Genomic DNA, 20263 nt, shown 5'->3' with positions numbered 1-20263 from the left:
CATACACACACCACAAACAGCCCCTGGGAGACTTGGTCTGCTGCAGAAAGGATGTATTTATTTCCAGAATATTTTCCATTAACAAAAACTACAAAATAAAGTAACATAATCAAAAAAACAAAAACACCTATTACAATGTAACCAAGGTGCCATGTACAGTGGGGTGGGGAGTGGGGTGCTCATGTGTGTTCATTCTGCACCTGGTTAACCAGCTCCATTACTAATGGCATCCCAGTCACAATGAGATTCGGTCCACAATTTGCCCAGTGTGAGCCATTGGTCAGTCATAGGAAGCTGGCTTGGGGATGTTACTGAGAACCTGGGAAACCTGAGGTTTCTGTTTTCTTTCCAGGAAGACTTGCCCTTCAGGGACCCAGGCCCAGGTGCTTCCTCGGGGACCTTGGCCACCTTTAGACACCATGTGGCATTCGGCACAAGAAAGCAAAGCAAGCAAACATGGACACATTCTGGCCATGCTGGAGCTTCAGGAGAGGATGGCATCCCAGCAGAGCATGGTGTGACAAGGGACAAGCAGTCAGGAGCCAAGGGGCAGCATTACTGGAAGCCTGGATAACATGGGCTGAGAGGCCATCAGGATACCTCCCTCAGCCCGTCCATTCACAAAGGTGCTGTGGCAATACCCACACAACATCCAGTTCCTCCTCTCAGAAGGAACTAGAAGAATTGAGAAAAGAAGTGACGGTATTTAGATTCCTCAGTAAGGCACAGAGATTTGTCACATCTTGTTTCCTCCTAAAAGGCTGTTCTCCTGAGAAATGGGATCTGCTTCCACACATCCAGCAAAGAGCAGTGTGGATCACAGCCTGAGTGGCTGGCCCAGCACTCACACCTCTAGACGATGGTAACCTCGGGCCATACACACTCCGATGAGATGCACCTGTTTTCCTGTTTGCACAGTGGGGAGAGAAGCCCATGTCCCCACCAATGGGTTCAGTCCCAGGTTTTGGATCTCGATGAACATCCTGCTGAGGTTCCCTGCATAGGTACAACCAGCCCAGGCGTGGGAGTTCTAACACATGGGAGAAGAGAGCGTCTCTGGGGGAAGAGCGACTGTGGATAGAAAGGACCAGTGCAGAGAAACTGGGACAGATGGACAGGGAAAAGCTGAGATCATGGCACTAAGGCAGTGAACTAGCCTCTGGCCATCCCCGTGAGCCCCCAGCCACAGATGGATAAACTCAGGACAAAATGTTGAGCACCCAGCTGTACATCAAGTGTCTACATCACCAGCAGGGAAGAACCTCCCTCTTCCTGAGCACTGGACGAGGGTGATGGCCCTGACAGGAGTGGGGTGAATTTGAGGAGCCCTTCTTAGCGTCCCCAGCACTGGCATGGAGGGCAGCCAGCCTCCTTCCAACTTCCTAGGGAGGCCCAAAATCAGTCCTCTGAGACCCCAAGGGGAGAGGGTGTGGCTGCTGCAGTGGACATTATGTGACTAAAAGTTTTCAGGAGCAAGAGAGGTATCCTTCTGCTGGCTGGCAGGGCCAGCTGGCTTCTGGGCAGTGCTTGCAAGGACCTCTGCTCTTGGATGTGAGATGAGCTATGGGCACGGGTCCCTGAGAGCTGCTGGGGTCTGCCATCCCACCTGGAAAAGGTCCCGGTGGCCACCAACCCCTGCTGCCATCCTGGCTGGGGGAGGAGCCTACCTGCCACCTGGGAGGGACAGGGGACAGATGCTTAGGGCTTCACTGGACCCAGCGTGGCTACAAGAGCGGATAGGGAGAAGGAGGAGGGCTGGTGGTGGCAGGCAAGCGATAAGACCAGTCAATTCTCTCTAAGGCCACTGGCTACCACTGGCTGGATAGGTGGGTACAGTGGGGTATTCAGGCAGGCTATTCCCTGAGAAGTTGTTGAACTGGGCCTCCCGAGACAGTGGGTCCCGCCAAGTGCCATTGTTCCACTCTGTCTGTGCCTTCTGGAAGCTTCCACCGGTTCCCCTGTAGATCCTGTGTACCTGCAGGGCAGAGGGTGGTAGCAGAGGACAAAGATCAGTACTTCTGTGAGTGATGTGGAGGCCGCTCACATTTAAGGTATTTTTCTTGAAGGAAGTACAAAAGCCACAGAAAGGTCTTTGTGGAAACTTTAGAAAACATGTAGAATCCAAGACTGTGAACTCAGGAGACCCAGCTGTGAGCCACAGCCCCTGGTGCCTCTTGGTGCTGACCTCTGTTGCCATGTGAGGCCCACAGCACATCTGTCATGGAGAGAGGCTCGTCCTGTCATGGATTTGGGGCTTATCTCTTCCTGTGACTGCCCCTACCCGACACCCAGGGCCTGGAGGGCGGCTCTGGGTACTCTTGGGCAGTGCTTGGAATGGAGAAATCCACAAGAAACTTGTATGACAATCATTTGATGGCCTCCTGACATAGCAGTGTCAGGCCCTAGACCAGGGGTGGGCGAACTTTTTGACTCGAGGGCCACAATGGGTTCTTAAACTGGACCGGAGGGCCGGAACAAAAGCATGGATGGAGTGTTTGTGTGAACTAATATAAATTCAAAGTAAAGGAGCAGAGGGGAGAGCAAGAGAACCGGACAGAACAGCCGGATCCGGCCCGCGGGCCGTAGTTTGCCCACGGCTGCCCTAGACAGTGCACATAACCACCCTGGGTGCTAGTAGTGATCTCCACAGCAGAGACCCCTGGGACAGGCCACCGACTTCCCATCATCCAGAAAGGCTGAGCTGACCTGCCCTGGCTGAGCATGTGGGGTAAGCTGTTTTATTTCATTTTACTTAATTTGAATTTAACTACAAGTGACACTATATAGCCAGTGTAGAAAGATCGAGCCGTGTGGACCTGTGTGTGCTGGGGACACACCCAAAGGTAGGTGTAGTCAGTAGCAGCTGATACTGTGCCATTTCCCCAAGTCCTTTGTCCTTGGAAGGCCACTGGGGGCAGACAGGTGGGGTCTTGGCCTGAGCAATTGAGGGTCCTGACTCAGAGAGACTTCCCTGCTGAAGGAAATCATTTTACTTCCCGGACACTGTACTGTCTCTTGCTCCTGAAACAGGGATAAGACGAGTCCCCAGGGCCAGGAAAGTCAGGTGACAGGATGCATGGGAAGAACTGAATGTCTTGGGACCCAGAGGACTTACCTTCATGATCACAATGGCCATCATGGCAGCTGACATTGTGAACATGATGGCCGGAAGCAGCATGACCACGGCAGCTCCAACACTGGTCTGGAAGAACCCGATCGCTGCCAGCCAACCACTGCAAGGGGTAAGAGAGAGTGTGGGCGCCAGCATATCTGCCGGACAAGGGACCACTACCCTTCATATGTAAAGAGCTCTGAAAAAGGAAAAGGTAGACGACCTGCAGAGCAGTGGGAAATTCTCCCAAGGACTACCGAGGGGTCAATAAACTCACAAAATGATGCTCAAACCCACCAATAAAGACACGCAAGTTAGAACAAGTATCATTCTCCTACCATTGTATGGGCAAATGTCATGTGTACGAGGAAATGGAGACACGAATACCACTCTGTTAGTGGTAGTGTACACCCTTTCTGGAGGGCAATGGGGCATTATCTGTAAAAAGACTGTTACCCCAACAGTTTTAATTCTAAGAATTTACACTACAACAATTGTTTGAAATAATGAAAAACTGGGAGTACCCTACCTGTCCACTGGCTGGGAACAAGAACATAAATTATGCTACAGCTACACGACAGATTACTAAGGAGATGGTAAAAAATAAGAGGGGAAAAAGGAAGTTGAAGCTCAGTTGGCACAGCAAGGTCCTATGAAATAAGAACATCATTGGCCCACATGAAAAAGAATGTCCATCTGTTTATACATGCTTCCTCTGGGAAGGGAAGTCAAGAAACACAGTATTTTTGAGAGTATTTTTTCTTAACAAGTAGTAAAACCACAGAGTTCAAAGATTAGGAAATTTAAAAGAATATACAATAAACAGTCTCTCTCCTGCCAACCCCACCCCCCATCTCAGAGGGAACTAATGTGATCTATTTGCTACGTATCCTTCCACAATCTTTACAAAAACATGCATGTGTATACTACAGGCACATGTAAACACAGTACCCACTCCCGCTCTGTGAATGAAGGAGGAACATTCTACATACACTGCTTTGCACTTAGAGGGGTGTGAGCAAAATTGGGCAATGGAGGGCTCAGATGGGCACTGGGAGAAATGGAAAGGCAGTTAAGGTGGGGCAGCTGGACCCTGTCCTATAGGGAAGGGGATCATCCTCAGGTTCTTGGAGGGGAGGAGGCACTGCCTCTGATGGGGATCTCCCACTAGATCTGGAGCCCTAGAACAAGAGGCTGAGTAGGTGTGTGTGTGTGTGGGGGGGCCCAGTCTGAGGATCATGGTCTCTGAGGAGGGTGAACACACCTACAGTTGGGACTGTAGAATGGGGAGCCTGCTCCGAGGCACCGCCTCCCAGACTCACCAAGGAGTGAGCTGGCAACTGCCAGCTTTCCAAAGAACAAGCTCATCTATGACCCAGAATGACATCCCTTGCAACAGCGGGTGATAAACTGGCCTCAATCAGCTACAAACAGATGACAGAGTAAGTCTATACCCCAACCATATCCAGAGAGGCCAAGACATGCAGCACAGGGAACAGGAAGATAGAGAGAGGCCTGGGCACAGAGGGCAGGGTCAGGGAGGAGAACAAGGGAGCCAGGGGGTGCCAGGTGCTCCCCCAGAGCCACTCAGCCAGGGGCACAAGGGGCTAGAACTAGGGAGAGAGGGACAGAACAGGAGCAAAGACAGCAGGGGACACAGCCTGTAAAATCTGTGGAATAATCTGGAAGTTCCTCAGAAGGTTAAAATAGTTACCTTGTCACCTAGCAATGCCATTCCTGGGTATACACTCAAAAGAAAAACACACACCTACACAAAAACACATAGGAATTTCACAGCAGCACTAGTAACAATAGCAAAAAAAAGTAAAAAACCACCTAAGTGTCCATCAGCTGATGAACGGATATACAAAGTGTGGTTCATCCACACAATAGAATATTATTCTGCCATGAAAAGGAGGGAAGCACTGACACTCACTACAATGTGGATGAACCTTGAACACATGCTCAGAGAGAGAAGCCAGACACAAAAGGCCACAAGTATGGGATTCCATTCATGTGACATGTTTGGGACAGGCAAATCCACAGGGACAAAAAATACATTAATAGTTGTTAGGGGCTTGGAGAGAAGAAGGGGGTGACTGTTGATGGGAACAGGGTTTCCTTTGAGGGGTGATGGAATGTTCTGGAATTAGATGATTGCATACAACCCTGTGAATGTATTAAAAACACTGATTTGTACACCTAAAGCAGGGTTGGGAAACCTTTTTTCTGCCAAGGGCCATTTGGATATTATAACATCACTCATAGGCCATACAAAATTATTATCTTAGAAATTAGCCTGCTGTATTTGGTCAAACATTTAATTAATCACCCCTAACGCCTTGGCAAGGCCAGACCAAATGATTTCACAGGCCTTATACAGCCTGTGGGCCAGACGTTCCCCATCCCTGACATAAAGGGTGAATTTTTGGTCTGTGTATGTGGAATGTGTCTCAATAAAGCTGTTACTCCAGGAACCCCAAATGTGGGACATTGCACAGGACAGTCAAGCCCACAGATCAGGGAAAGGCAGAAAAAGACACCAACTCATAGAAACAGGCACAGTCATCTGGGTCTGATGTGAACACTCTGCTAAAGCAACAATTAAATAAATGCCACAAGAGCCCCGCTGGAGTGACTCAGTTGGTTGAGCATCATCCCCATGCACCGAAGGGTTCCTGGCTCAGTTCCCAATCAAGGCACATACCTGGTTGCGGGTTTGATCCTCAGTCAGGGAGTATACAGAAGGCAAATGATAAATGTTTTTCTCTCACATTAATGTTTCTCTCTCCCTCTTTCTCTCTTTTCCTCTAAGGATGTCCTCAGGTGAGGATTTTTTTAAAAAGGGCTTTCATGGATACTGCTGCAGAAATGCAAATGGAGCCTGCAGTCTGGGTGGGGGCAAAGGTGTCAGGAAGATGGGTGGATGGCAACGCTCTATCCTGTCTCTGCACCTTCTGTAAACCTCAGGGTAGCCAAGGTTAAAAGGCTATTTAAAAAGGAACAGGAGCCACTCAGCCGGCATGGCTCAGTGGTTGAACATTGACCTATGAACCAGGAGGTCAGGGTTCAATTCCCAGTCAGGGCACATGCCCTGGTTGCGGGCTCGATCCACAGTGTGGGGCATGCAGGAGGCAGCCAATCGATGATTCTCTCTCATCGTTCATGTTTCTACCTCTCTCTTCCTCTCCCTCCCATCATGGTCATGTTTACATATGATATGTTCATATATTCTAAGTGTCCTTCTCTTTTACAGATACACAGGAATGTGCTTGCAGAGCAGACCACAGAGGTTGTAGGGAGTGACAGGTCCACATGACACAGGACTGGCTGGAGTGGGTGACTGTCACAGGGGCCCTCTTGAGAGCATCCCTTCTTCTTGGGGATGAGCTACAAGTCTCCCCTGAAAACTGTCCCTTCTGGTTCTTGCTCTCACCCCACCAGGAAGCCCCTCTGCCCTGCTCAACCCTGGAGAAAAACGATGCCTGAGCCCTAGCTGGTTTGGCTCAGCGAATAGAGCATCAAACTACAGACTGAAGGGTCCCGGGTTCGATTCCAGTCAAGGGCACATGCCTGGGTTGTGGGCTCGATCCCCAGTGTGGAGCATGCAGGAGGCAGGCGATCCACGATTCTCTCCCATTACTGATGATTCTCTCTCTCTCCCCCTCTCCCTTCCTCTCTGAAATCAATAAAATATATTTAAAAAAAATAAAGATGCCCAAGTGCCCTGGCTGGTGTTCTCAATGGTTAGAGCATTCGTCCACACTGAAAAGATCAAGGGTTCATTTCCTAATCAAGAGCATGTACCTAGCCCTGGCCAGTTTGGCTCAGTGGATAAAGCGTCGGCCTGTGGACTCAAGGGTCCCAGGTTCGATTCCGGTCAAGGGCATGTACCTTGGTTGCGGGCACATACCCAGTAGGGAGTGTGCAGGTTATATCCCTGTCCCGGGCAGGGTGCGTACAGGAGGCAACCTACCGATGTTTCTCTCTCTCTCTCTCTCTCTCTCTCTCTCTCTCTCTCTGTCTCTACCCCCCCCCCCCTTCCACTCTCTCTAAAAATCACTGGGAAAAAAATGTCCTCAACTGAGGATTAACAAAACAACAACAACAAAAAGATGCCCGTGCATGCCTGTAGTGCAAACCGGATGGTGGGGGGACATTTGGGAATTGAACTCTGGGGGATCCTCTCCCCGACAGGGGAGCTCCCTGGCCCTAACATACCTGTGCAAATACATCATTTGCACTGAACACCTGCTCTCCTCCTGGAGTCTGGGATCTTGTACCTGCCGGGCAGAGAGGGGTCCACATGACCAACCCCAATGAGAGCCTTTTGCACATTATCACATTTCGTTTTGGGGGAATTAAGTGTATTCTGTGGGACCCCACCAGGAGAGGCCTCTGGAAGCTTGCATCTGATCCCCCCTCAACTTGTCCTACACATCTATTCCCTCAGCTCATTTTGCTGTCTTGTTTCTGTATAAACCATAGCCAAGAGGATGACCATCTGCGGAGTCCTGAGGTCCTCTCCAAGAATCACTGCACCTGAAAGAATCTGAGATAGCACCTTACTGGCTCTCCCAGATATGGGAGGGCCAAGAAGAAACCCAAGGTCCACACAAAGCGCATGTGGTCACCAAGCAGGAAGAGCAACAACAGGAAAATGTAGGGACATGCATTTTAGAAATGATCTCAGGAGAAAAGCAGATGACTTTGAGACTCTACAGAGGAGGGCAGAAGACACAGCAGGAAATGGACAGTAAGGAAGGAGCTGAGAGGAGGGGGCTGATGAGGCCGTGAAAACTCACATGAGCCTCAAGAAACAAACAAGATTGTATGACTTCTCACTGCAGAGGACGGGCCACGGTGGCTCTCCCAGTGTACACAGGGAAGTGACAGGGATGAAAACCACAGAAATGATGGCAATAGTCATCCCAAAACAAGACCCAGGCCTAGCCGGTTTGGCTCAGTGGATAGAACATTGGCCTGCAGACTGAAGGGTCCCTGGTTCGATTCCAGTCAAGGGCACATTGCCCGGGTTGTGGACTCGATTTCCAGTGGGGTCATGCAAGAGGCAGTGAATCAATGATGCTCTCTCATCATTGATGTTTCTATCGCTCTCTTCCTCTCCCTTCCTCTCTGAAATCAATAAAAGTATATTATATTTTTTAAAAAAGACCCAGAAAAAGTGGAGCAAGAGGACTTGAGTATGTGACACAAGAAAATGTTCGGGAGCTGTAACTGCAGACAGAATGAGCTCCTGTCATTCGGAAAACAATCAACCAAAAGGCCAACCACTCCAGGGCACTCCCAGGTAGTTCTCGTGTGAAGAGAGCCACCCCAAATGCCTCTTACCCAACACTGGACACCACAGACACCACCTGTGGTTGGTAACAGCCCCGATGTCCTGGTCCCAGTAAGTCTCGACACGTCTGTCTTCTCATGTGGTAAAGGGACTTTGCAGGTAGGATTAAGTTAAGGCCATAAACTGGGGATGACCCTGGATTACCCAGGGGGCTCAGTGTCATCACAGGGTCCTCACAGGAGGGAGGCAGAAAGAACAGTCAGAAAGATGGGAGAGGCTGCGCTACTGGCTGTGAAGATGGAGGAAGGGCCATGAGCCAGAGATGTAGCACCCTAGAAGCTAGAAAAGGCAGGAAATAATTCTCCCCTGGAGCCTCCGAAAGGACCAGCCCCACCCACACCTGGGTTTAGCGCATGAGACCCATGTTGGACTTCCCCAAACTGGAAATGAGAAGTGTGTTTCATTTTAAGTCACTGAGTTGGAAGTAATTTGTTACAGGGGCCATGGAAATGTCATCTAATGCCCTAAAATCAAGCAAACAGAAGACCGGATCTCTCTCTAGATGGTGGGATCACAGGTTGCTGTTCTCCAAACTTTCCTCCTAGGACACACTGCTTGCCCATGCCTACCGGTCTCTTCCTTGTGGCCAGCATGGCTGGTAATCAAGCATTCACAGGCACTGGGTACCAATGTGGAGCAGACACCCTGCCCCTCAACCTGGCACCTCCTTGGAGCATTTACAAAAGCAGGAAGTAAATGTCTGTTCTCCATCAGCCGTCAGAAGTTGAGGACTATGTTACAGTCTCAGCCTGCACTGACTGACACATGTATTCACGCACATGTCTATAGTTAACACCCATCATAGAAGCCACGTTCACTGACTTACCAAGCACCCCATCCCGAGAAGCCGACAGCCTGTATGACGGTCAGGACAAACTGGGCTCCGAAGATAAAGAAAAATGCCATGAAATTGAAGGAACTGTCGGCCCTGCAGAGTGAGAGGAATTACCATTATGGCTGCCCCAGCCTTTTAGTGACAACCACCCAGAGGAGAATGTGAGGCAGAGACAGCAACACAGAAATATTCTCCCTTCTTCAGGTACGACATGCATGAATTACTGCACACATGCTCACACAAGTCTCTGACCATAGGGGCCTAAACACTGCCCCTCTGAGAAGATGCTGCATGATGGGTTCCTTACTGGAAAGGAGTATAAGAACTCTTACCTCCTAAGGATGGGATTTAGGGACCATCTAGGAGCAATACACCTGAGTAGCAGGGGACTGGCTAGGGGCCAATGTTCATAGAAGCAGGTTATGTCCAAAGGGGCTGGGGAGGGGATAGGGGTGACTGCTAAGGGGGATGGGGCTTCTTCTGAAGTAGTGAAAATGTTCTGGAATTAGATGTGATGACTGTACAACCTTGTGAAGACTCTAGAAACACTCAAATGCTAGGTAAGTGAGTTGTATGGAATGTGAAGTATAACTCAATAGAGTTATTAAAAGACAATACAACGGGCATCTGTGGGTTGTAGTGCGCAGACCCCGATACAAGCTGTCATCCAAATTGGACAAGAGAAAGGGAGGGTTACTAGCACCTGGGCTAGGGTGACAGGTGCAGAGCAGGCACAGGTTCCAAGTACAGGAATCAGCATGGAGATGTGCACACACAGTTGGGGGCATCCTGGCTACTCAGTTTTGAACCCACTGCCAGCACAGACATTCCAAAGCCCCATGAAGGCATGGCCAGGCGCCCACTTACCGGAAGGCCTTGTAAGCAGGCTGGAACCAGCACACATAGCTACAGGGGGAGAAGAGCAGCAGCCAGACCAGGGCCAGGCCAAAGTTGGCTCCTGAGCCGCCTCCGATCCACCAGGCCAGGCATGCGACGAGATTGACCGCTAGTGTGGCGCAGTAGACTGGATAGGGGAGGCAAAGAGGCTTCAGCTGGGGTTTGGGAGTTAGGGCACAAGCACCTCCACCCCACTACACAGGGACCAAAGGCCAGAGAAGGCTCAGGGAGACAAAGGTTCCTGCCCAATGGCCCACCTGTTTCGTTCATCACACCATGCCGCCTCTGGGACAGATTTTTATCAGAAAGGAGAGTTACTACAAAAACCTCAAGTTCTCCCAGCCCAAGGATGGGGCAGCTTCATGACCTGGGCCTGGCCTGGGTCTCTGCAGTGGTGTGGGGAGCCCCCCACCCTCAGCCCCCAGCCAACACCGCTGCTCACACAGCCACAGCCGGTAGATCCTCTTCACTAGGACCTGATGCTCAATGGGGATCTCGTCGGAGAAGTTCTGGTAGAAACAAGGCTTCAGAGGGATGAACTTGGGCAGCGGCGGGAAGTTGTTCTCCTTTTCTATGGGGACAAAGAACACCATGAGACTAAGCCATGCTGGGGGCAGCACAGTAAAGGCCCCAAAGATGTCCCTGTCCTGTTTTTGGGACCTGTAGACATGTTGCCTCACATGGCAGAGGGACTTTGCAGATGGATTAAATCAAAGCCCCTAGCATGGGCACGACCCTGGATTCCCGGGGGGCCCAGTGTCCTTACAGGGTCCTCTTAAGAGGGAGGCAAAAGAGTCAGAGTCAGAGATGGAAGAGGCTGAGCTGCTGGCTGTGAAGATGGAGGAAGGGGCCACAAGCCAGGGATGTGGCGCCTCTAAGACACTGGAAAAGGCTGGAAACGGTTCTCCCTGAAGCCTTGGGAAGGACTAGCCCTGCCCACACCTGGGTTTAGCCACTTGAGTTTAGTCTGTTAGACTCCTGATAAATCCTGTTTAAGTCACTACATTTGTGGTGACTTCTTAGAACTGTCACAGGACACTCACACAGACTCATAGGCAGAACCCAGATACTGTTAACACCTGTTGCCAGGGAAGGGTCCTTCCAGCCTCTACCAGCTGCTGGGGGCTCTAGGGATCTTTAGTTTGTGGCCCCATCACCTCAGTGTCTGCCTCCATGGTCACATGGGCTCCTCCTGTGTTAGTGTTCAAATTTCCCTTTTCTTATAAGGACACCTGTCCTTGCATTAAGACCACCTTACTCCAGTGTGACCCACTTTAACTAATATACTTGCAAAGACCCTCTTTCCAAATGAGATAAATTCCAATCCCAGGTACCAGGGGTCAGGACTTGAACATGTCTTTTTTGGGACATGATTTGACCAACAGCATGGTAAAGTCAGTGCTGCCTGTTGCCTGTGTCCTCTCAGTGTCCTTCCACTTCATCCCCACTGCCACTGGGCGTGTTCCTGAGTACCTTCCTGCCAGGGTAACAAAGGACAACACACGGAGCCCATCCCAACAGGGGGGACCAACAATCACTGTGACAGATGGGTATCAATGTGGAGTGCTGAGACATGCTGAGTGCTGTAAAGAGGAACCACCAGAGCAGGTGGGGGCTAGCAGGGACAGTGCTAGGGGTGTCAGCTTTGACTTAAAAGCAGGATCAGGGTGGCTTTACTAAAGGGTGGCATTTGAACAAAGACTCAAGAAAGTGAAGAAGGGAGTTCAGTGCATTCTGGGGGAGGATGCTGCCAGTGCAAAGGCCCTGAGGTGAGGTCCTACCTGTCTTGGAACAGTAAGATCAGAAGCTGGAGGAAGGAGAAGGTTGGAGTAGCCACACCTTGTTGGCCACTGAAAAACTCAGGCATTTACCAAGTAACACAGAAGCCGGAAGTGTCCTGACCTTGCCTGACTCTCTAGGAGACCATGAGAGGCAGGTTTTCCAGCCTTCCGCCCTTCCAGTGAGCCCACCCAGAGGGATCTCCCCAGCTCTGGTCACAAACCCCACTTACAGTGCCTGACCAAGTCCTATGGCCATGCACCCAAGGCCCCAACAACAGTCCCCACCCAGCTATCCATTCCCTAGTCCTGTTGCTCCCTTGGCTCCCAGGACAAGGCAGGGCACCCCTTTTCCTGCCTAACTGACATCCAACCCCCACAGCAAGAACAGGGTGTTTCCAACAGTCAGTCCCACCAGCACGCACTGTGACAGGAAGGAGGCAGAAAACTGGCTGAATCTTGAGGCTCCTTGAAACCTTGTTTTCTTGGCAAAACATTTTGCACTGACTTGGAACCCATGGGCCTGGGTTCAAATCCCAGTTCTGCCACCAGCAGGGTGACCATGGGCCACCAAACTTGGGTTGTACGCTCTGCCCTGTTTTCAAGCAGGACGACGCAGGCCACCCTGGGGGCTCACTGCAGACTTCATGAGGAAATTAGGGCATCATCTTGTGTGTATATGCATGAACCCAGGTGACAAATCTCAGTGCCCACCTGTGGTGTCAACAATAAAACGAGCCCCAGGCAGAAGGCCTGACCGGGCTGAACACCAGCTGACAACTCATGTGGAAACTGAACGCCATAAAAATAAGGCTTTTAAAAAAAAAGCAGCAGCAGCCCTGGCCGGATGGCTCAATTGGTTGGAGCGTCATCGCATATACCAAAAGGTTTCAGGTTCCATTCCCAGTCAGAGCACACACCTCAGTTGTGGATTCAATCCCCGGTTGGGGTATGTATGGGAGGCAATCAATCGATGTTTCTCTTCTCTCTCTCTAATCAATTTTTAAAAAGGAAGAAAAGAAACTGTGCCTCCCTGTGATCCCCTCAGTGCCAGGATGCGACTCCAACAGCCATCATGGGAGGAGGAACGTGAGGTGTGCGCCTACAGTGGTCCTAAAGCCTAAAGGGTCTGGCCACCCAAGGGCACTTCCCAGAGGAACTGAGACACAAACCCCCAGGGCGCCCAGGAAAGACTCACCTGGCATTTCCAATGTGATGACCTGATGAGGCTGAAGCCTACAGCCACCTGGAGGGGAAACAGCAACAATCACCTTGGCTGCCAGGTGACCCTGACACCAGCTGTAGGCCTGTACAACTGCTGTGGCTGGAGTTCTAACCTCCAGGCTATCCACAGGAGTGTCTGGGCTCTTGCCTGGAAGGCCACCCCAAACGTGTGACCAAATGTGTCATTACTTCACCTCTGGGCAGCATCTGTGATGGTGGGAGGGGAAGGGTTAGCCTGCAGCCTGGAGCCAGGGCATTCCTGGGATCCCAGTGACCACCCCTACTGCCCTCCTGCCATCTCATCCTCCTCACCTTTTATCCACAGATAGCTCTGAATGCCTCATTATGGCTGCAGTGCCCAACTTCCAAATCGCCAAGACTGGGTTCACACAATCTGGTCTGTAGTTTTTGCCCCATGAGCCTTGCAAAACTGAGGACCCCACTGCAACCCAAGTGAAGCTCCAGGGGACCCTTGGCACCAAAGGGGGCCAGGAGCCATGCTTGAGGCTAGGCACTAGGAATATTCCTCACCTACAGTCCAGGCAAGAAGGTTCCAGTGATACTGAGTTCCATGGGGCCCATCTCTCAGCTTAGCAATGTTCCCACTGAGACCCTCTGTCATGCCCTGGCTGGCTCTCCCTGCAGGCAGGCAGGCTCATGCCCCACCCATGTCTGGCCACTGCACTGGCTCTCAGAGGGAGCCCCCGCCCGCCCTGCCCCCACAAGATTGGAGCGAGGAGCCTGAGCATCGCTTGGGACAGGAATGTCCTGGAATCCCTGAAATACCTTTGTGGTCAGACAGTGCATGGTTGCTGGGTAGACAAACAGCCTGCTCCAAGTCCCAAACAAACAACTTGGTTCTAGTGCTGACTGCTCTGAGGACCCTCTGGCCACCTGAGATGGAGCAGAAATGGGACAGCCCAAAGGAGCCTTTCGATCAGCTGAGTCCAGACACACCCTAGCCAGCAACACCCTTTCAGACCCACAACTCAACTTGGGCAGAGCTCTGGTCACATTTGATTCAGAAGCTCCCCTTCAGCTGTGTATGCCCAGGCCCTCGATGGAGGCAGCCCCACAATTGTCAACAGACACCAACCTGGTTTAAGGGTTGAGTTTATTTTCATTGGTCAGACTTGAGATAAAGGGGATACAATCCCAGTAGACCCGTGGACTCAGGGTGAAAACGGCTCAAGGAGGGAAGCCTGAGTGCCCAGTGATGAGGCCCGGCTGGGCCCTCCTTATGCTCCAGCCCAGGGAAAAGCTTGGTCTAGCAGAAATGCAGCACCACACACCAATGGAAATAGTGTAGGCACAGGTTCTGGGGCTGGGAGGCACGTCCCCGAAATCCAGACAGAATCGCAGCCCTTAGACAATGAGGGAGCCAGGGCCCAAGTGGATCTGTGAGGAGGCTGAGGCTGAGAGAGCAAAGAACAGTCTGGAGCCAGCAAGCTTGGCACCTACGTGTCGGGGTCCAGCTGGCGGCACTGGGCCTCCAGCACACCCTGGAACACCTGGAAACGGTGGTTGAGGTCAGGTCGCGCATGGATGCGGAAGCGGGTGCCCAGGGCACCATCAGGAGAGGGCGCCCCATAGAAGACACGCTGCACACGGGAGTGCACCAGGGCCATGGCGCACATGGCACAGGGCTCGCGGGTAATGTAGAGGTCGTAGCCGGTACACACATAGGGGAGGCCGTTATCATCCGTGTCCATATCCTTGTCCAGTGTGTGCATAGAGATGGCCTGGATACCCTGGGAGGCTGAGGCTGGGGTGAAGGAACAGGCAGGGTGGGGCCTGAGGTCATAGGTGCCTTGACCCTGGCCCTGGGCCACCAAGTCAATGCACACCATGGTGGCATGCAGCAGGGGGCTGGCTGAGCTGCTACAGTCATGGCCCGTGGCCAGTACCCGGCCTGAGGCCGGGTCCACTACCACAGCCCCCACAGCCCTCAGGCCCCTGGTAGCCGCTTGTTGCGCCACCCGTACAGCCCGCTCCATGTGGCCCTGCATCTCAGCCTGCTCCTGTGCTGAGAAAAGTTGCCCAGCCAGGGCACGGGTCATGTGTTTGTCCTCATGGAAGGATGTGGGCCAATGGGCACGCGCCTCCTCAAACTGGCCCCTGGTCAGGGGTGGCCAGGCAGGCACAGGCACCAGGAAGGGCTGTCCCAAGCCTCGGGGATCCACTGCTGGATGTGGGAGGAGCTCAGCCAGCGATCGAGTGCCTGCAACTGGCCCTGCCAGGCACAGCAGCATCTCCAGCACGTGTGGACGGCTAGCATCACGGCTTGGGCGAACCCTTTTCAGGTGAGGCTGTGCAGGCAGTGGGTGGACAGCCGACACCTCCTTGAGGAGACGTGAAGTCTGGCGCTTGTCGAGGATGGGTGCGGCGTAGGCCAGCACCAGCTCCACATCCCTGGACTGCTGCTCGGACAGAACAGGAAGGGCTTGCCACAGCGCAGGCTCTCGATTTGGGCTCTTGGCCTTCTTATCCTCACACTGCTCCATGCAGCCCAGGGGATCCATCCTTGGCAGGGCTCCGACTGTGGAAGACAGAGATTGGAGCAGAGCATCATCTGTCAGCCACAGGAGGCCTGGGTGAGCCGAGGAGTCCATCCTAGGAGTGTGCTGAATCTGAGGGCTCATCCAAGAGCCCCAGCCCAAGTAAAATGCATCACTGGTCATGTTCTCACTCAGGTCCTACCAACTCTTGATTTGCAAAGTTTAAACCACCATTGACCTTTTTTTTCCTTTTTCTTTGAGATGTGCTGTGAGCAAAAATGCACACTGGATCTTGGAAACTTAATACGAAGACAAGAACATAAACTACATCATTAATTGTTTTTATATTGACTATGTGTTGAAGTGATGACACTACATGTTTTAGGTTAATTAAACATTATTAAAATTAACTGCACCCATTACTTTGTACTTTCTAAAAATGTGGTTTCTAAAAAACTTAACATTATGTATGTGCCTCTTATTCCTATTGGTCAGGGCTGCCTTGGAGAATGTTAGAGATAAATCACAGATAACCTCAACTGGATTCAGGAGGAGCTAAGATGCAGCTGCCTGGCCAGAACACACTGCCCAGCTGGGTACTTGGAGTAGACCAGCCCCTCCTTCCTCTTCCCTGTGGACAAGAAAGTGTTGAAATCATTTTACAACAGTGGGCTTTTACTGCTCATGACATGCCCCGTGGCTTACTCCTAAGCTCCATGTGCCCTCATTTATTTATCAACCAGGCCCTTCAAAGGGCACGTAAGGTCCTAGGCTCACAATACCAGTTTGACAAACATACTGAACTAAGGTGCCAGTGGCAGCCATGAAAAGTGGAAATCATGAAGGGTGCCCCTCATGTGCCCACAATGCCTGTGCTGGGCAGCGCCCACAGGAGAGTCCATAATGCCAACTCTGAAATCTGCTCCGAGCAAACACCATGCCCAGGATCCCACGCCCCACACAGCCTTCCCTGGACCACAAAAGTTCTCTGTCTGTACGGCAAACACAGTCTGACTTGTCCTTCTAAAAGTGCAACCTCTGTCTAATCAAAACAAAACAAACGACAAATAATGGAGGCTGCCTTTGGGACACATCTGGCTGGGCCCTAGAGACGGCGGATATCACAGGATGATCACCATTTGACCCAGCAACTTCACTCCACTCTTAGGCATGTGCCCAGAAAAACTGAAAACCCACATCCACACAGAAACCTGTACACACATGTTCACAGCAGCAGGATTCACAACAGCCAAAAGGTGGATGCAATGGGTGTTCACCAACAGATGATAAAGAAAATGGGGAGAGGAAAGGATATCTGGCGAGTCACTAGGTCAGCAGACCCCAAACAAGGCCCAGCACGTCAGAAGACAGTTGCCTTTATGTAATACCATGTCCATGTCCTCACACTTTCACCAATGGGCTCCCCTACTCCTCCCAACAACCTGGTAGGGAGATGTGGGACTGTCCCCTTACTACAGGACAAGGCCAGGCGCCCTAAGTGGAGGCTCTTGACCAGGGCACATAGCTGCTGCTCACCAGCTCACCGACTGCTTTCCGAGTCCCTCTGTAAGACAGAGGTCCTGAGCCCATTCTACAGATGAGAAATAAACAGGTTCCACAGAGAGAACCGGAGCCCCCATCCCAAAAGCTCCGCAGGGAATGCCAGTCCACCTACAAACAGAAACTGCACATTTTTGCTTAAACACATCCAGGGATCTTAAGTACGGCACCCCGACTACGCCTACAACCCACCCCCACGAAGTCCTGCCCAGCTCAGTCCCTTCCCTGGTGCGTCCATTTCCTCTGCCCGCAGCTATAGCTGCCTCCTAATAACGTCTGTGCTCTGGTCTCCAGAGGGAGGCAGACAACCTGGTCACATTTATGGTAGTGGTGCCTCTGCCCTGGGTGCCAACTGTCCAGGGCCAGAAGCACTCAACTGCACTGGAAGATCCTGGAGGGTCTAGTGGACCAGGGAGATGGATCCCTAACTGCAAGGCCACTCAGCAGTTTAAGACTACCTGCTGTCCCAAGGCACCAAACTGGAAAACAGGTGTGTGCTGGAATTCCTGGGAACCCTGGGCAGGAGCCTGCTCGGGGGAGAGGAGGGCCATGGCCCTGGGGTCCCAGGATGAGTGGACTCTGGCTTTAGGGAGGGACTTGGTAAATGGTGCTTATTCAGTGAGCTGAGTCAGGCTCTGCAGGTGACAATGTAAATCTCAAACAAGAGGCCTTCTTTTAGCCTCCGATTAGGAAAGCCAGAGCCGGCACCTGGCTGTGTCCTGACCAGATTGCCTGACTAACCCCCATTGCAGCTTTCCCCTCTGTGAAATGGGAATCCATCACCACCACGCAGCGGGGTAGGGGCAGAAAGTGAGCTAGGCCAAGAGAACTGTCCTAGATTGATAAACAATCCCAGAGCCCCTCTAGGGCCCTGTGCCCTGTCTGTGGCAGCAGGAGGGCTCGTCAGAGCAGGGCTCTTCCACAGCAGGGCCTGGAAGCCAGGCAACAAGGGTAGGGAGACCTGAGCAGAAGTAACAGCCACTGCTGGAGCCTCAGAGGCACCCACATTTTCTAACGCAGTTTCGAGGTCCTGGCTCTACAAAGAGGAGAGAGCCGAAATCTGCATTTCTAACAAACACCCCAATGGGGTGCAGTCGCCAGATAACACATAGGATACCGTTAAATTCGAATTCTAGATGAGTGGAGATTTCTTTAGTGTAAGTGTGTCCCATGCAATCTTTGGGACATACTAAAAAAAGTTATTGTGAAATTAGAATTTAAGGGGGCGTCCTGAGTGTTTGCTAGACCTGGCACCCTACAAGTGGTCGGGGTAAGAAAAGGCCTTGAAAACTCACACTTCCTATAAGCAGCAGGAAGGACCATCAATGTTTAGGATGTATGTCAAGATTAGGGACCTTCGCCTAAAGCGCGCAAGAGGCTGGTCAACCCGCAGCCTGGTGGCAGGGGCAGGCAGTGATGATCCGGGCGCAGGGCGCGCCGGAAACAGCTGGACACACGGGGTCTGGATCACCACGCTTCAGGGGCGCACGCAAGCGCAGAAGGGAGATGGGCACCAGGAGCCGGGCTGTCCTGTGCGCACGCGCAACGCGACGCTCTCCGGTCCGCCCGAGACGCGCGCGAGCCCTGCGCGGTTGCCCCCTCGCCCCAGCGCGGCCGGCGTCCCCCTAAGCCAAATCCCCCGAGGCCTCCCTCGCCCCACCTCCGCGGGAGCCTGGGACACGACAGCGGAGACCCGGAGGTCGCGCGCTTACCTAAGGAGACAGACGCTAGCGCTGCGCTTCACCAAGCGTTAGCAACTGGCCCGCCCGCTCCGCCTCCGCCAGGCGCCGCGGGGCACGACGGGAGCGTAGTTCCAGGGGAGGGGTTGGCGCCAGAGGGCGGTGGAGCTGGAACTACAATCCCCACAGGGCCGACCGCGGCCGCCTCGCTCCGCCCCTATGTGGGGTTCCTGGTCTCGTGACCCGCAGGAGCGCCCAGCGAGCTTTTAGTTGTAGGTTCGAGACCCTATTGTGGGGGGGTGGAGTCGGCCTTTTGGAAAATCAGCAGAGTAAGGAAACTGAGTCAGAGGCTGCCCCCCTGGATGGAATTACCTTCCAATTCTGGGCTGAGGCCCTGGCCAACGCCTGGCCTCAGTTTTCCCATCTGCACAGTAGGCGAAGAGGACCTCTTAACTTTCCTAGACAAAACATGCTCATTTTATGAGCAAATCTAGTGATTCATTTTAGTTAAACAGGTTTAAGCCAGTGATTTTCAACCAGGGGCAATGTCTGGGGACATTTGTGGCTGTCTTGACTGGGTGGTGCACCTGACATCAAATGGCATCAAAACCTGGAGGCCAGGGATGCCATTCAGCACCCTACAGTGCACCAGGACGCTCCCTGTAAACAGAACCGGCCCAAATGTCCACACTGCAAAGGCTGGAAAACCCCAGTTTAACCCCATTTCTAAGTAAAGAAAAAAATCCAGGTCTAAAAAACCCGTTTGTTGATTAGTAAAAAAAAAACAACAATTTGATGATCTTTGATTAGCAAGTCATTAAAAACTGCCTAAATTTTCTGCATATAATAAAGTGAATCCCTAATGGAAAAATAAAAGAATCTCTTTAATGTAACTTTCTGCCCATTTTTCATTTCTCAAAAATTAAAAAAGACATACAGGTAAGGATATAAAATGGTGCAGCAGTCTATCAAAAACAGTTTGCTGTTTCTTCAAAAAGTTAAACATAATTACCCTGTGACCCAGCAGTTCTACTCTAAGCATATACCCAAGACAATTGAAAGCAGGTACTCAGAGATTTGTACACCCAATACCCATGTCCACAGCAGCATTCGCCACAATAGCCACCTTATATATTCATCAACAGATGAGTTGATACACACAATTTGGTTCATCACACAGTGGAATATTATTCCGCATTGGTCCCTGATCAGGAAGAGGTGAGGGAGCCCATCTGAGGTTATGTTTCCAGGACTCGAATTGGGGTGGGAATGGAAGTGGATTAACATCCCCTAAAGTGGAAGCCCCCCTACAGGTGTC

The 20263-nt window shown here is 51.8% G+C and overlaps 2 protein-coding genes across 2 annotated transcripts; both read right to left on the bottom strand.

Moving 5' to 3' along the window:
• Nucleotides 1-36: 36 nt before the first annotated feature.
• SCAMP4 (secretory carrier membrane protein 4) lies at nucleotides 37-19058 on the bottom strand. Its single transcript, XM_080672093.1, has 7 exons — nucleotides 18979-19058; nucleotides 13183-13230; nucleotides 10649-10777; nucleotides 10177-10333; nucleotides 9301-9402; nucleotides 3116-3233; nucleotides 37-1975 (listed from the first exon to the last, which is right to left on the bottom strand). Exons 2-7 carry the CDS (start codon nucleotides 13187-13189, stop codon nucleotides 1796-1798), a joined length of 693 nt encoding a protein of 230 aa, XP_080528219.1. The 5' UTR covers nucleotides 13190-13230; nucleotides 18979-19058; the 3' UTR covers nucleotides 37-1795.
• ADAT3 (adenosine deaminase tRNA specific 3) lies at nucleotides 14305-19056 on the bottom strand. Its single transcript, XM_080672092.1, has 2 exons — nucleotides 18979-19056; nucleotides 14305-15747 (listed from the first exon to the last, which is right to left on the bottom strand). The coding sequence occupies exon 2, from the start codon at nucleotides 15728-15730 to the stop codon at nucleotides 14666-14668; it is 1065 nt and encodes a 354-aa protein (XP_080528218.1). The 5' UTR covers nucleotides 15731-15747; nucleotides 18979-19056; the 3' UTR covers nucleotides 14305-14665.
• Nucleotides 19059-20263: the final 1205 nt, after the last annotated feature.

The sequence above is a fragment of the Plecotus auritus genome (genome assembly GCF_963455305.1).
Source record: "Plecotus auritus genome assembly, chromosome: 6".
NCBI lineage: Eukaryota > Metazoa > Chordata > Mammalia > Chiroptera > Vespertilionidae > Plecotus > Plecotus auritus.
The sequence above is the reverse complement of the archived record's forward strand: the minus strand, read 5'-3'. Positions and strand labels throughout refer to the sequence as shown.